The sequence below is a fragment of the Piliocolobus tephrosceles genome, chromosome 6, assembly GCF_002776525.5.
Source record: "Piliocolobus tephrosceles isolate RC106 chromosome 6, ASM277652v3, whole genome shotgun sequence".
NCBI lineage: Eukaryota > Metazoa > Chordata > Mammalia > Primates > Cercopithecidae > Piliocolobus > Piliocolobus tephrosceles.
The window spans coordinates 154568537-154585997 of NC_045439.1; the positions used below are offsets into that span (position 1 = coordinate 154568537).

Below are 17461 nucleotides of genomic sequence, written 5' to 3' on the forward strand. Positions count from 1 at the left end.
TTACAAACAAGAAAAGCACAAAACAGTATGGAATAGAAAAGGGACATTTTAATCAATTTAATGAAAAACCACAGGGCCTTCAAAGCTTTTTGAGATGAACACATTCTGAAAACCTAATTACAGTGGGAAAGCACAAAATCTAAGTCCCCGTACTAACTGCAGCTAAATATCAACCAGTCAGTGGAAAGCAGTTAAAGAAAATTGGAGCAATTTTCTTCAACCTCGACATTCAAGAAAGGACATGGTTTTGTGGGATGTGTCTTGTTAGCAAACCATCAACTTAAGGGAGTCAAACCCATTCAGCATGTATTTTTCCCTCCAAATTGCGAAGACATCACATACGACCAGGCAAGTTTCCTGTGCAGTAGACTGTATTTCTGTAACAATAGTGACGTTTACCTTGAGAGGCATTTTGCAGTATTCATTGAGTTGGGGCACATCAAAAACGAGGCGTCGCAGGAGCTGCTGTAACATGGAAGGCCTCAAGTGACTGCAGTAGGAAATAAGAAACATAGAAAAATAAAATGAAAACGTAAGAAAAACAATAAAGGAGGAATGAAAGAAATGGTCAACAATAAGCATATTACAGCCAAGAAAACATTTCCTAATACACAAGATCTCGGATAAACAAGAGTAGACGATAAAACACTTGAAAACAGTATAGTTAAAATTCAGAAAAAGAGTGCTAACGAATTGGGATACCCAAGGTGGAACTATAATTGCTATGTGACAAAATGTGCTAGGATACATGCATACTCAAAATATAATCACTGATTATGTGCAAAGAATAGAACAGAAAGAAGGTGCAGCTCATGTTCTAGTCATTTCTAAGGCCCCCTGAACTCTGCAGAGGGAGAAACTGGAGTTGAGCAGCTGCACAGGTGGACTCTGAGGCCCCCTACTGGTGTGATTTGAAGAGAACTTTAAAGCACTAGTCCATGAAATTCTCACTACTGGAATCATTTGTTTGGGGTAAGGCTTTGTTCTCAAAACAACTCCATTAATAGGCAAATACAGTAACTATTTAAAGAATAATCTATCAAATTACAGAGTTCATGGCACAAATAAATTTTGAGGTAGAGAAAGGAGAGGTAAGCCACACGGATTTTGCTTTTTTACCCTGCCAAACTTTGAAAAAACCTAGTGGAAACTATGGTTTTCGCCAGAGAAAGGTGTACACACACAAACACATTTTGATATATAAGTTCAGTTCATGAATCCCTGGATTTTTTCCACTATTGCCTAAGGAGCTACGGAGGTAAAGCTAACACTCCTTTGTTGAATGTTGGAATGCCAGGGAAGAAATCCTTGGAGCATCTACAGTAAGAAGAATGTATGTAGATGGAGAACAAAAGTCATCTGTTTCACAGCTGTTTCTGGAGCTGGCCTTGTGATAAAAAGCCCAGGGGTGAAAATATACAGTAAGTAGCCTTGTCTCAGAATCTAATAGTTAGAATGCAAAAATTACTCACTGTTTCACATTATTATCCAGTTAATCAGCAATTACCACCTAAGATTCACTAACCTGAATACAAGAAAAGAGTGCAATAAATCTGTAATTCTGCGAATTCCTGACTTATTAAAATAAACAATGAAAAAACCTAGTTAGGTATCGGTTCACCTGCTACACCTGGAGCTCAAGTGATCAAGAAGAAAATCTCTAAAAGTACAGTAACAGGGTGAGCTCTACTTTTTGTTTGATGTAAAATTCTAATTTCTTGGTCAGGTGCGGTGGCTCACGCCTGTAATCTCAGCACTTTGGGAGGCCAAGGTGGGCGGATCCCCTGAGGTCAGGAGTTCGAGACTAGCCTGGCTAACATGGTGAAACCCCGTTTCTACTAAACATACAAAAAATTAGCTGGGCGTGGTGGCGGGCCTGTAATCCCAGCTACTCAGGAAGCTGAAGCAGGAGAGTCACTTGAACTTGGGAGGTAGAGGTTGTGTTGAGCTGAGATCGTGCCACTGCATTCCAGCCTGGGCAACAAGAGCAAAACTCTGTCTAACACACACACACACACACACAAAAAAAAAAAAAAAAAAAAAAGAACCAGCCGGGCCTGGTGGCTCACGCCTATAATCCTGGCACTTTGGGAGGCCGAGATGTGCGGATCATGAGGTCAGGAGATCGAGACCATCCTGGCTAACACGGTGAAACCCCGTCTCTACTAAAAATACAAAAAATTAGCCGGACGTGGTGGCGGGTGCCTGTAGTCCCGGCTACTCGGGAGACTGAGGCAGGAGCATGGCATGAACCTGGAAGGCAGAGCTTGCAGTGAGCCGAGATCGCGCCACTGCCCTCCAGCCTGGGCGACAGAGCGAGACTCCGTCTCAAAAAAAAAAAAAAAAAAATTCTAATTTCTCCCAAGTCTCATTCTTTAAAAGTATTTGCAGCTCAAATCAGTCTCACCAGTGTGACTTTGTTATTAGAAAACAGCTTATGTTGGGAGGCAGGACTCCTTGGTTGGTGTGATTTCTAAAATACACCGAGTTCAGCTCTAGCAAAAGCGAGAACAAGATCTGCAGCTGCTATTGATGCATTACCAGCCAATTACAAATTAAAGCTGATAGAAAGGATTTCTTTTGGTGTAAACGCATTATTTATTCCATTTTATACCATTAAGAAAATAGAGGCTCATAAAAACAAATAATGGGGCATTAATCTTCCTTTTGAAGTGGCAAAGTGCAAAACCTAGGTACCTTATTAATTCCTCGAGGTTAATTGGTGTGTCCCCTGAAATTTGTCTCTCTTGAAAGATCAAAAATATTCTAATTAGCTTAACTGTCTGCCAGTTATCATAAAAATCTTGTGTTGAATGAAACAGTATCATAATATCGGGCCTGGTTTTGGAAGGAGATCTCTGGGAGAAAACTCTTTTTGGGGCCTGGGTCAAAGCCTCCTTCCCATCAACCAGCCTTTACTCCCCACCCCAAGAAAATAATACTATGCAATGACACAGCTTGTCCCATAAAGCACTTAAAGCCTGTAGGCCTTAGACGACACAAAGACAGCAGATACAGGTTAATTTTAAAAAGTATTTTAAACATAGTGATCATTGTTATATTTGAAATATAAGCCAGAGACTATCCTTTTTAAAACATTTTAAAACTTTTTTGTAACAGGCTTTTTCAGAGCAGTTTTAGGTTCACAGCAAAATTGAGCAAAGGGTACTGAGAGTTCTCATCTATCTCCGGCCCCATACAGGCGCAGCTTTCCCCATTATCATTATCCCCCACCAGTGGCACATTTGTGACAACTGATAAACTTATTCTGAAACATCGTTATCACCCAAATTCCATAATTTACATTACGGTTCACTCTTGCTGTTGTACATTCTATCGGTTTAGACAAGTATTTAATGACACACATCCATCATTATACTGTTTTTCCACTGCTCTAAAAATTCTCTGTGCTCAGCCTGTTCATCTCTCCCTCCCCCAACCCTGACACCACTGATCTTTTCAGTGTTTCCTTAGCTTTGCCTTTTCCAGAAAGCCATATAGTTGGAATCATACAGCACGTGGCCTTTTCGGATTAGCTTCTTGCACTTAGTAATATCGGTTTAAGGTTCCTCTGTATTTTCATTGCTTGATAGCTCATTTCTTTTTAGCACTGAATAATACAGTCCATGGTCTGATGTACCAGTTTATTTATCCATTCGCCCACTCAAAAACATCTTGAATGCTCCCCAGTTTTGGCAGTTACGAATAAAGCTGCTACAAGCATCTGCATACAGGTTTTTGTGTGGACATAGTTTTCAACTCATTTGGGTAAAAACCAAGGAGTGAGATAGTTGAATCACGTGGTAAGAGTATGTTTGGTTTTGTAAGAAACTGACAAACTGCCTTCCAAAGTGACTGTACCATTTTCACTCCCACCAGCAATGAATGCGAGTTCCTGTTGTTCCACATCCTTGCCAGCATTTGGTGGTGTCAGTGTTCTGGATTTTGGCCGTTCTGGTATGTGTGTAGTGCCATCTCACTGCTGAGATTACCTTTTGGTGTGATGTTCTACTCACATCCATGTGAGGACCGAGGAGTTTTTTTTTCTAGGTAGCCCTAGCTCCCCAATGCACAGTAATTTCTTCTGTGATTAGAAAAGAACTCATTCAACAAGAGATCAAGACCATACTCAGCTGGCCCCTAACGGGGGAAGCCTGTTGATGCTCCCTCCGGAGCGACCTACAGCAGTGGTTTTTAATCTTGACGACATATTGGAAACACCGGGAGGCTTCAAAAGCTGGAATCTTGGGTCCCAGCCCTAACAGTTTTGACTTTTTGGGCTGGGATGTGGCCTGGGCACTGGGATATTTATTCTGTAACTCAGCAGGTATTTCTGATATGCAGCTGAGAAGGCAACACACTGGCTGAAAAATGGCAGATCATACTACTGGCCTGTGCTGCTAAGACCTGCTGTTGAAAGGATCGTCTTCCTTGGATTCTACAAGACTTGACTTAGATTCCTGAGGACCCAAGGCTCTTGGGGTGACTTTACCTTTTGTCCTCAGCTGGCTCTGATGCCCATCTGCAGTCGTAAAAATTACTGCCTTTAACTCCCCATGGTGACTGGAGGTTTTTTTCTTTGATTTGCTGCTGGTCTTGGGAGGCCTAGAGGTAGGTCACTTTTATTCGCACTCAGAGTCCGGCTTCCATGTAAGATGTGCTCATGTAGAGGGCAGACACATCTGCTTCTGGCTCTATCTTGAGAATGAAGACAGCCCTTAATCTGAACACTTTAGGCTTGAAATGGTCTTCTGGTCCATCAACCGTAGCGGGTAAAGCCTGAGCTGTGCCCTCTCCCTTCCCCAAAGGGAAAGATTTTGCCTGTGGCAAATAGGGGAACTGAACACATCCTACGAGATGTCTGGGGGAGGGCTGGTGTACGACAAAGGCCTGGAAGCTTCCTTAGCCTAGACCCCTAGTTTTTAGATTACAAAGTAAAATGCAGTTGACCTGGATGCATACACAGGAGTAACAGTATAGGATGTGTACTTACTTGCAAATGGCAAGCAAACATTCTTCTATAGTGTCCCTTTGTGCTTTGGTGAGGGAACGTCCCTTGGAAAGCCTGTATATCGTCTGCAGTGTGGAATCAATCAGAGAAGTGCAGTGTTCTGTTCCGGCAAAGAGAGGGGCACACCTCGTGAGGAGCGGGAGCACAGCAGAACATATATACCTATTTAGTGCAAGCGCAGCCTCTGTGGTGCTCAGGGAAACCTAGGGAAAGAAGATTGGGACACAGGTTAATCACCCTGAGGAACAGGGCAAAGCTGGCTCTGCACTGAGTTCCCACGTAGCAAGCTGTGGGAGCTTATATATGTCCACATTGAACAGCAAGGCAGTGAACAACTTTCTACCTTATTAGCAGTTCTATTTTTCTTTTTGCATTTTCAATGACAAAAAAATCAAGTTAAAAGACAACAACAAAAAAAAATCAGAAAAAATAACAACAAAGGCTAGCTGGTTCTACGTCTTCCCAAATGATCCTATAAATATCTGCTCCCTTCAAAATAATTTTGAACTCATTAAAATCAGCTGATGACCAGTCTCACCCAACATTTTGATGCTTGCAAAGTCTAGTTGCTAGGATACTACATTATTATTCTGGTTTTCGCTCTTTTCTCACCTACCAGGGACTCACACACTGTTACCTTATGACTGTAAGATTAGTGAATGGTTATAGGCCAGGCAGTTTCTCAAATTCACCAGTTTTGTGAAAGAGAAAGTGGAACTCTGACTCCTTTCAGTTAATTGGTGAGCACTGTGAGCATTTCACAATCAATACTGGCATGAGAGTAGACCCCACTAAAGGGAACCTAACTCTGCACGGGCAACGTGGAAAAGGAACAGAAACTTGGGTCCTTCTACACAACTCTGACACAACTCTTGCTCACGATGTTCTTTTATGTACATTTAGATGGACGAGTTGAATACAAGGAAAACCCATTTAGTGACACTAAATAACCAAAGTGCACTTTACCACCATCTTTGAAAGTTGTAGAACTTCAAAAGAAACCTGGAGAGCCACAGAGATGAAACAGTACCATTTCCTGTGATTACTGCAGTCATTCTATCTGTAACACACTTTGTATAACTTATGATTTGAAAAACCATTTTCTTTGAATGATATACATTTCTCGTTGTTCCTATAAATTATCTAAACTATCAAGTTTGTCTCCTAGAAACTTCAGTAATCATGCTGGGAGAAACAGCTAATCTTCCACATTTATCACTTTAATATACAGAGTTAAAATGAGAAAGGACAGAGCTTTGATTTCAGTAGATTATACGTTTTCAAAAGAGAATGCATGAATGTCTATGTGTTAATGAACTGAATATAACACTTTTTGTTGTAGATGGTGTTTGGACAAACACGTGATTGAACACCAGATACCAGAATAGCATTTGCTGTTTATCACTAAATTATCTGATCAGGAAGCCTGGGGAGATCCCATGAGTTAAGAAAATTATTTGAAAAATCAAATAATTTATGGAAAAGTTCAAAACAACAGCAGTGGCAGAAGCACTGTTATAGTTATTCAAAAATAATTATTTATTAAAAAATAATTATTCATAATTATTCATTATGAATAAACAATTATTCACTGTTTTATTATAGCAAAACGTTGGGTTAGACTGAGTTATTCAGTATTAGGGATCGTATACTCTAATACTGTCATATATACCGTTTATCATCTCCCTACCACACAAGGGAATGCAGCTCCCATTCAGGTTGGGGCTCGTATGTATTTCCATTTCTGGATAACCCGTGCAGGTGGAATCCATCCAAGTTAAGATATTTGCCACCGACAACTCATCACAGAGCTCAGATTTCTATCTCTGTTGGACACCAGGTGGAGCCTTTGAGAAACCCTCTAACTAAAAACAACCCTAAACTGGCAAGATGATTTTTAGACTTACACTGATCTAGTTTGTCTTTTCTCCTTGGACCTAGGACTCCTGGTGTACCTTTTTCCGCTTAGTTCTGACTTGTGGCATCTTGTATCTGAGTTTTGTAACTCTAGGGGCCTCCTCTCTTGAGGTTTGTTGATGGTGAACTACCTTATCTATCTCACCCTTGATTTCCAAACTTGTATTACTTATATTTGCCTTTGTCCTCATGTACTGACCTTCATCATGCCCCTCACTTCAGACCTATCCATCCTGGTGGTCAGTATATGAAACTATGAAGTGAGAGTAGGAAGAATAATGTCAGCCTATAATGTTGCCAGCCAGCCTTTTTCAAAGGCAATGGACACATGGTCTCACCAGAGGGTGCTTTTGTCCCCCCAGGGGACATCTGGTGATACCTGAAATTGATTTTGGCAGGGATTCGGGGTGGAACTGGGGTGCTACTGATACCTAGTGGGCAGAGGCCAGGGATGTTGCTAAATATTCTAAAAGGCATAGGATAACCCCTTACAACTTACTGTCAAGGTTAAAAAAACTGCAATTGAGGGAGATGGATTTGGGGTCAAATTTACCTATATCTAAGTCTCTGGCTCAACAAATTACCATCTTCAATTGCATGATACCTCTATTTTCTCACCCATTAAAGTAAGCTATTAAAATGTAATTGGTGAGTAAATAGAACATATTTGCTTCTAAGTCCAACATTACTAATTTTACAATGATGGGAACAATAACTTTTGTTATTTTTGCAACTTACTGTATCTAGAGAGGCAGAAGCTCTCAGGTCAGGTAAAAATCCAACCTCCAGCAAGTGGAGCAGAAAAGTTTGATCCTTAATGCCATACACGCGGTCCAAGAACAGCACCATAGGTGCCTTGTGGTCAGGGCAGAAGTTGGCCGCCATATCTGGCTCACTGACCGACCCATCTGAAAGACACACAGAAAATGTAATTTCCCTTTTTCTATCTCCAGAGTCTCAAAAGGTAACACAGAGCTTGTCTGTCTACAGCTTGTTCTCCTTATAAGAGCCAGGAAGTTTGGAAACATACAGATTGAGTATCTCCAATCCAAAAATCTGAAACCTGAAACGTACCAATATCTGAAATTTTGGGGCACCAACATTGTGCTCAATGGAGATGCTTCTCAGAGGATTGTGGATTTTCAGATTTGAGATATGCAACTGGTAAGTATAGTGCAAATATTCCAAAATCCAAAAAAATCCAATGCACTTCTAGTCCCAAGCATTCAGGAAAAAGGAATACTCAGCCTGTACAGTGCTGTGCTGAAGGCAGCTTGTACTTCGTTGAAAAGCCAGTTTAAAATTCCAGCCAGTTGTTAAACATGCTCATTATTAAAAATTAGAATTTACAATTAAGTAGATATTTAAAAAAGGTAACAAATACTAGAACTCCTTACTTCCTAATTATTTCACGGTGAACTATACTCTTGAGGTTTTCTGCATCAACTGTATTTGTGTGTTGGAAATGCGATCTCATGGTGTGCCATGTCCTTTCTCTTCCCAACTCTGTGTTCAGTGACATTACATTGGTAGCTTGAAATCGGCCATGGTGAAAATGCTTACGCTACAGAAATGGGCAAATGCTAGGATCAGGGCTTGATTTATTGCTTTGTTGATTTGAAACATAAGTAAGTGAGGGAGAAAACATTCATGAAGGCAGATTAAGTTTAATATGTCATGTCTGTAGTTATTACATCATAAATAGAACAAACTTCGAGGGTATCTTGTTGCAATATTTGGAAATAATCGTCTGATTTAGGTGAAATGTAGATCAGGTCATCCAAGAATTCTAATCTTAATCAAGAGGTTTGAAGGTGAAGTGGGGAAATACTATGAAGAAAATAAAAACTGCTTGAGCTGGAGAGTAAAGACAGGATTTCGAGTGAGGATAGAAAACAATCTTCCTCTTCCTGTTTTGTTTACACTAAAAACCAGGACAAAGGACCCCCAAATGAGCATGCTATAGCCACGGCATATTTAAACACTGTACTGGAAAGGTGTGGGACTTCATAGGGAACCCTGAGAGGCACAGAGATTAAATCTGAGCCACTCCGGACCCTCGTCCTGCCCAGGAATCAGCGTCAGGCTCCAGAGCCAGAGAGAAGGGGCCTTCCAGACTGCAGGCTGCGGCCTCTCCTGCCCCGTGTACCAGGCGGAGCTGGGCCTGAAAGGCTGAGACTGACTTCCTCTCACACACGCCTGGTGTGGTGGGATATCAGTTAGTGTTTTGTGTTTGGGAAACACTGAGTTCAGATCTAATTTGCTTTATCTTAAGTTTTCTCAGACGTTATTGTTTTACTGTGCTTATACCATGTGATGTGTTCCACAGCATTTCCTAAACTTATTTGACTCCAGGCTGCTTATTAATATGTATACCTATTAGTATCTCCCACAGAAACCTACTGTGGAATATCAGTTTGGGAAACATGACAACGGTTCGAATCATACGTTTTCAATTCCTCCATGAGCCTGGATCATGGGTGGGGTGACTCAGAGAAACAACACTTCCGGGAGAGTGTAAAGTTTTGCTAAGATAAGACTGACTGATGTCAAATGTCACTGGTAGCATTGAGGGAAGCAGTTTATGATCCTCAGCCACGAGGCGTGCGACTGTGGCTGGAGAGTCTGTGTGGGGGCCTGTCTGCGCCCCAAATGCCTACACAAGCTGGGGGAGCCAGGGGAGAAGGAGAAGGGAGGCCGTGGGGAGAGCTTTTGCTTGTCCCATTCCGTCAGCCTCCCTCACAGGGTTGGCGTGCTCACAGGAGGACAGCGAGGTCTGTCTGTACCTGTGGGGCACGGGGACACTGTCTTGACACAGACGAGAGAGCAGACTGAAGTCATTACTTCCAAATTATTTCACTATGAACTCTACTCTTGAGGTTTTTTGCATCAATTGCATTTGTGTGTTGGGAATACAATCTAATGTGCCATGTCCATTCTCTTCCCAGCTCTGTGTTCAGTGACATCACATTGGTGGCTTGGAATTGGCCATGGTGAGAAAGTTTATACCATGGAAATGGGCAAATGCTAGGAGTCAGGACTTGATTTATGGTTTTGAGATTGCTTCTGGAGAAGACAAGAGAGCAGCTGGCTAGAGCCTAGAGGAGAAAACTCACCACAGGAAAAGAGCAAGACACTTGCCCTGTGCAGCCTGCCCTGCGAGTCAGGACCTGGGGGCCGTTGTGCTGGGGACAGGGTCCTGCCCCGAGCCAGTGGCTGCTGGGAGACTGCTGCTTCAGCCTGCAGTCACTCCCCTTACCTTTGTTAAGGGAGGGCAGTTTCAAGGGGATGCTGATGATCCCCACCAGGTCTTCTGTGGGGACCAGGGAGCGCAGTATGGACCTGATGCGGATGGCTTCCCCCTTTCCCGTCTGGATGAGCTGGAAGAGAGGGTGGAGGATGACATGAGATAAGTGAGATTCCCACACCTCGCTCCACCCCACCTCCAAACCTCTGGTAGTAAAATGGCTTCAGGGCAGGGGTCCATTTCCATGTTTCCCTAATTGCTACAGACACTTGTGGCCACAGGGAAAGAGGAGAGTGGTCTCTTGATTTTCCAGAAGAGGTGCTACTGAGGAAATAACTGACTGAAGAGGTTGCTAGATTCCTTTGCTGTTATTAAAGTGGCCATGAGGTTGTGGTATCAGGTCCCAGGAATAAGTACACGGCCTGCTGGTGGCTTCTCAGTGTGACTGCACTGCCGGAAGCTCTTGGTGGCCACGACAGAAGTGTGGACAGCGTGGCCACAATGCCAGACTCTAGAATTCTGTTAAACGTAGAAATGGGTTATGAATTTAAATTTCTAAGAATTTGATTAATGCTGGGGATGACAAGTGGGCAAAACGGGTGTAGAGAATGTCAGAGAGAACTTGAGGGGCTCAGGGGCGTTATCGGGGCATGAACAGCCTGATCCACCCTGACACTGATGAACCAACCAGCACGCACAAGCGTGTGCATGCATATCCCCCTGCACATGCAGTCTCTGGCTGGGTGTAGCAGGCGTTCAGCTAGGAACTGAATGTCATCGCTCAGGGTCAGACAGTCCCCAGGTGGGTTGGATGGTATGCTGAGATACCATGCTTGGTGCCACCAGGGAAAGCAGAAGGCCTGCCCACCCACCCTGGTGCCACCTCCATCCCCAAGGGCAGAGAAGAGGTGGTTGGTGATGATGGCATCCTTCCCTCACCACTGACAGGGCAGGACCCACAGGAGGGGTCCTGAGAAGGGATGTATGCATGCGTCTGTGTATGTGCGTGTGTGTAAGGTGTTGGAGCAGAGAGGCAGTAAGGAAGGAAGAATGGGACACCCAGATGGGGCTCTGGTGAGCTATCCCATGCCGCCTTCTTGAGAAGAAGCAAACTATAATGTGCTTTCTGATGTGATGAGAGGCGATCAGGAAAGCTAGAGTATGAACACACAGGGGTTACTGACCCTCCCCACCCCCGCCAAGACTGTAGAACACTCTAGTGCTTTCTGGGCTCCCTTTCAAGTTTCCTGCATTTGCTTAAAGGCACAGAAATGGAAAAACAGGCCTATGTGGGTAAGGCTCCTTTATCATAGCAGGAATTGGAATCCTAGGAATTCGGATCAGCCTCCCTTATCAAAATTTAGAGTTGCTTTTCATAGGAAAAGCAGCTATTTCCTCTCTTATGATGTCAGATCTTATATGAAATAAGGCTGCTTCTTTCAGCCCTCAGCAGACGTGGAAAAAAGGAAGGAAAAGAACACACTTTTTCGTTCAAAACCAGAAGTCTGAGAAGACATCTCATAAAACAGAACCACCCTTTTGTGATGTCTGCAAAGCTCTACCTCTGGAGGAAACAGTCAAACACCAACCACAGGAAGTCTGCCTTCCTGGGGCCTGATGCCACAGTCGTCAGGGAAGTGATCTTCCACATGGAGAGTCCTGTGGCCATGATCCAGAATCAAGTTGCTCCCATTCTGACCAAATTGAGGCACGTCAAAACACGATTCTGGGAGGCTTTTGAAACAAACTGTGCAGAGGACATGCTCAACTAGTACCACAGAGAAATCACACAAGACAGGGATCTGCCCTGGAGCCCCTCCCTAGAAAGCAGCAGAGTCAGGTATCAGAGGTGGAAACTACTTTTGAAATTAGCTAAAAGGGACCTAGAAAAAGGCATGTTAGCCAATGCCAGAGACAGAGGAAGAAACGAGGTTCAGGAAATCTACAGTGTTCTTGGCGCAGGTTTCTCACAGCTGTTCTCTGGAAGCTCTATCACTTACGTGCATTTCAGGAGCACAGCGGCCCAGCAGATCTATAAGGGCCGAATAAAATGACATAATTGCATTGCCCATATGCACGATTTCTTCTTCCTCTCCATCGGCCTCCGTGCTGCTGAGAGAACCAACAGAGGGGAGGTGTGAGGAAGGCTGGCAGGCACTGCCATGCTGGGAGACACAAGTAGATTGATATGGAAGCACTCTGTTCTCCTTTCCCTTGGAACCTCATCTTCCTCTAGAAGTCCACAAAGTGGTTTCATTCATTAAGCTCAAGGAACCCAAATATTTGTCCATGACATTCACAGGATCCCATGAATCTTAAGGCATGAGTACCGACATGAGCTGATCACAGGCCATAACTCCTACCAACCTTTCAACCCCTTTTCCTTCCTGTGAGGGGAAGATCCAGGGAAAGCACGCTGGACCAGGAGTCAGGAGGGCTCAGTCCCTGTCTTGGCTCTGTTGCTAATAAGCTATATGACCTTGGGTCTCAGTTTTTTTCTCATGTTGCTTGAGGAAGTGGGGAAAGCATATGTGTAGGGTCCTTTCCAGCTCTCCCAGGTCTGATGACAAAGAAAAAAGTCAACCGTCTAAAGAGTTTCTGCTGGGTTATACCCACTCTCTAGATTCCAGGGTCTCATGTAAAGGCTGTGATGAAGAAAGGGACATGATCATGAGACTTGATAAAGGGAAAGTAAGACAATCAGATAATCTACCAACTATATCCTTAACATTTAAATAACATTATAGTGCTCTTTCCACATTCTGCAGGTTGCATTTTTTTTTTTAAGAAGTCAAATCAAAACACTTTCTTAATTAGTTCTCATGTTTTCAGAAGAAGAAGTGGAGGCACGATCTGTTTTTACAAATGAGGTATGGGATGAGACACTGTGGGACAAAATACTGAAGGAAACATGCTGAAGTTAGACAAGGAGTAGAACCTTGGTCCAGGCCTTTGCCTCCTACCCCATGGTGATGCTACAGGGAGGCTAAGACTTTGCCCACTTTGTGATTTCCAGCTGCGCTGAGCAGAGTAGAGAAAATGGAAGGGGGTGAAGGTGATGCTGATCACTACGCTTACTGGGAGAGTCAAGACAACCCTGTGCTTGATGAAGTGTAAATGTCTTAGCTGTAACTGTGAAGAACATGTGCTTTCTCTATTACCTCCTAAATCATCCATATACCAACAATATCTGAGAGCTCACCAATCGTATCCGTGCCAGAAGGCAACTCCTTTCACTTACACTTCTCTTTTGCATCCTTGAGAGGGGAGGTCAAGCGCGGGGTTCTCAGAGATCTTAATGGCACCCTGCATGGCCGCCAACAGTCCGTTTCCCCCCTCACCCCGCAGGGCCGGGCCGAAGCACTCTGGGCGTCTGATGAGCAGCTTGACCACAACGCTGGCATTTTCTTCCACACTTTCACCTAAGGGAGAAAGGCACTGTTTCCTTCTCAATGGAAAGCACAACCCCAGAATTGATGAGGCTGGGAGAACAGTATTTTGTTCAGCTTATCACCTACTCTTTTTTTGGTTTAGGTCAGTCCAGTGGGCAGTGGGAGTGGAGAAGGAACTAAGGCATCTGTAACTGATTGTGGTCAGTTAGTTATAAACCCCACTCACTGCACTCGAACCAGCCTCATCTACTCTTAAGACTAGGAGTTGACACTGATGGAGAAAAAGGTGGCTTTGATAAATTGGGTCAGGATCTGTTCATTTAAAGTATTAAGATCAACCATCACAGAACAGGTTTTTACTCTTCAGCTCAGGAGTTTGCACTGTAGAGATTATTTCCATATATTTAGGTCCTCAGAGGGCAGTTAATGAACTACTGAGTCTACCCTGGAATACTGATTCATTCACAAGTGACTTAGCGAACAGAAGAACTTTACATCTTTATTACCTCAGCGAGGGCATATGCAAATCTGCTTCCTTCCTCGAAAGGAGGTAAGATGGTTACTCAACTGGTGTGCTTCAATTAACGTTCGGGAAAGTGACATATCAGCTTCTGATTGTGTTACCCTCATACTCTCACAGAGTCTAATACCTACCCTAGGACAGCCAGGTTTGTATGGATAGACTTCAGGTCATTTCTGGAATCATGTATCCAGATGAAGAATCTGCTTGGTAAAGTTTTATTGGTTATTCCTAAACTCGCTCTGTGGGAAGGCAGAGGTTGGAGAATTGTATTCTGTGGCATGTTTTTGGATGAATCAGATAATGAAGAAAGTGTCTCATTTCCTGATAAAGTGATTAAGGATAGCCATTCTTTTTTTTTTTTTTTTTAAATTATACTTTAAGTTCTAGGGTACCTGTGCACAATGTACAGGTTTGTTACATATGTATGTCTGTGCCATGTTGGTGTGCTGCATCCACTAACTCGTCCTTTACATTAGGTATTTCTCCTAATGTTATCCCTTCCCCAGCCCCCCACCCCACGACAGACCCTGGTGTGTGATGTTCCCCATCCTGTGTCCAAGTGTTCTCATTGTTAATTCCCACCTATGAGTAGGAACATGCAGTGTTTGGTTTTCTGTCCTTGCGATAGTTTGCTCATGTGTCTGTTGGCTGCATAAATGTCTTCTTTTGAGAAGTGTCTATTCATATCCTTCGCCCGCTTTTTGATGGGGTTGATTTTTTCTTGTAAATTTGTTTAAGTTCTTTGTAGATTCTGGATATTAGCCCTTTGTCAAATATTTTATTCTCAATAAAAAAATATACCTCTGTCTCAGATGAAATCCTAATTTGTATCTGAGAATTCATCTCTGAGCTAAGACTCAAGGGCGAGACTTTTTTCATGTTGTATTAGCTAAAGCCTAAAGAAAAACTTCTCTACGGAATCATAAGAGGTACCTCATTTGTGTCTGAGAATTTATCCCTGAACCCAGTACTCAAAGGCAAGACTTGCTGATGTTATGTATTGCAAGCTTGAAGAAAAACTTTTCTACAGAATCATAGGGTATTTCTTGGAGAACTGAGAGATAACAGAGGTTACGATGTGATACGCTGTTGTATTATTTATTCTTGTGCAAAAAATTACCTCAAATATTGGCAGGCTAGAACAATAAATGTTATCTCACAGTATTTGTACAGGCCAGGGATTTTGAAGTGGCTAAGCTAGGTGGTCCTGCCTTGCGATCTCCCATGAGGTGGCAGCTGCTGTCTTCTGAAAGCCTGTCTGGGACTGGAGCATCAGCTTCCACGTTCACTCAAACAGCTGTTGGCAAGAGGCCTCAGTTGCATACTGGATGTTGCGTGGAGGCCTCAGTTGCACACTGGGTGTTGGGTGGAGGCCTCAGTTTCTTACCATGTTGACCTCTCCACAAGGCTGCTTGAGTGTTCTCATGATGTGGTAGCTGGCTTCCCACAGAGCAAATTATCCAGAAGGACAGTAGAGCAGAAACCAAGCTGCCTTTAACAACCTGGTCACTTATTGTCACTCTGTTATATCCTATTCATTAGAAGTGAGTCACTAAGTCCAGCTCACATGTAAAGGGAGAATTAGGCTCTGTATTTTTGAGGGAAGAGTATCAAAGAATTTATAGACGTATTTTGAAACCATCTTAGCAGTTTAAGTTCTATTTAATAAAACATTTTATGAATCAACTTAGAAGTGTTGGGAGTAAAGCATTTTTTTAAGAGACAGGGTCTAGGGTCTGGCTGTGTCACCCAGGCTGGAGTGCAGTGGCGTGATCTCAGCTCAGGGCAGCCTCACCCTCTAGGGTTCAAATGATCCTCCCACCTGAACCTCTTGAGTGGCTGAGACTACAGGCACATGCTACCACAACTGGCTAATTGCTGTTGTTGTTGTATTTTTTTGTGAAAACCGGGTTTCACCATGTTGCCTAGGCTGGTCTCAAACTCCTGGACTCAAGGAATCCTCCTGCCTTGGCCTCCCAAAGTGTTGGGATTACAGGCATGAGCCACCACACCCTGGCAGAGCATCTGAATGAGAACCCAGAAAAATCTAACTTCTTGTTCCAGCTTTTTAGTTCATCACTGTGTGAGTACGCACACTGTACAATCTCACTGGGTCTTTCCCCTGTTCAGATATGCGTGCTCCATCTGGTTTTAGAGTGACTCTGTTAGTCTAACTCAGATGCAGAGATTTCTCCCATTATGCTCAGAGGAATGGGGATGGGGTGGGTGTTTGGACGAACGGAGGCAAGATGGTGCACTTCCGGGTTCTTCTTCATCCCCATCCTCAACTCTTCCCACGCGCCCGAAAATGCAGCCGGAGCCCAGGGAGAGTGCAGACCAACTGGGCATGCACCAGGTGACGTCAATCCGAAGAGACCAAGATTTACCTGGTCGCACCTGCGGAACGCCCCTGACACGCCCATGCCCCACCTATTGCCCTCCCACTCCTAGAAAAGCCGCTCTGAGCCACGCGGACTTCCCAGCTTCCCAGTCCTGTTGGGATGTGGGAACTCCGTCTGAGAGCTTGGGGGAGGGGAACTCTGCCGGCCTTCTTTGCCGGAGGCCGACAGACTTCTCCACACCTTAGGTTACTAAAATAAACTTGCAGTTTTGCGCCTGACCTTTGCCTACTTGCTGGTTCTTTTGTGCTCGCTCTGGTGGTCTTAGAAAAACAAGACAGTGGGGTGGCAGCTGAGCTTGCTGTCTGAATGCTTGAAAGTAACTCAGGCTCACCTCTCACACGAAACTCAATCTTGAACATACCGAATGTGTCTCACAGCCCTGAAGAGTCTACCTCAGACCACAGGTGTAGTCCTGTCCTAGAGCTTGGCTTGCTGACATCCTCTTTTATCACTCAAGCTTTTGCACTGTGGGCAAAATCCAAGACTGTAAGCATGTACCACTCTAAGTTTTAGAATTGTGTAGCTCCATCCAGAAAAAATGTTATTAAACTGGATTTAAACAGCTAATCAGCTTCCATTCATGGTTTTACAGCTCGATCCTTCAAGAGTCTAAAATTTGTGTAAAGAACTTTGTCTTCGAGTTCTAGCCAATGTATCACACATCCAAAAACAATCGGTTTTTATTAAACCAGAATCCATGTGAAGAAAATTCTCAGGAGATACTAAAAGGGTAAAATTATCATAATAATGGGATGGTGGAAAGAATCAACATATTCTGGAAAAAGAGAAACCAAAGAGAGCTTGAGAGACACTGCAGTTTGTAGAAGACCTCAGAAAAGGGTATGATGCCGGGTGCTGTGCCCATGCTCGCCTACCAGTTGAGCCTACCATTTATACCTAATATAGTCTACTCACAGGAAGGACACCTACAGAAAAGCACCAGGAGAATCTACATTGTTAAAAGCCAGT

General features: G+C 43.6%; 1 protein-coding gene across 1 annotated transcript in view; it reads right to left on the bottom strand.

Moving 5' to 3' along the window:
* RYR3 (ryanodine receptor 3) overlaps positions 1-17461 on the bottom strand; it is a 404874-nt gene that overhangs the window by 132148 nt on the left and 255265 nt on the right. Inside the window, exons 44-49 of the mRNA XM_031935734.1 lie at positions 13417-13597; positions 12176-12287; positions 10188-10308; positions 7667-7836; positions 4994-5214; positions 400-490 (exon numbers count right to left, since the gene is read on the bottom strand). Of these exons, the coding sequence (XP_031791594.1) occupies positions 400-490; positions 4994-5214; positions 7667-7836; positions 10188-10308; positions 12176-12287; positions 13417-13597 (896 nt within the window). The remainder of the gene's footprint in view (positions 1-399; positions 491-4993; positions 5215-7666; positions 7837-10187; positions 10309-12175; positions 12288-13416; positions 13598-17461) is intronic.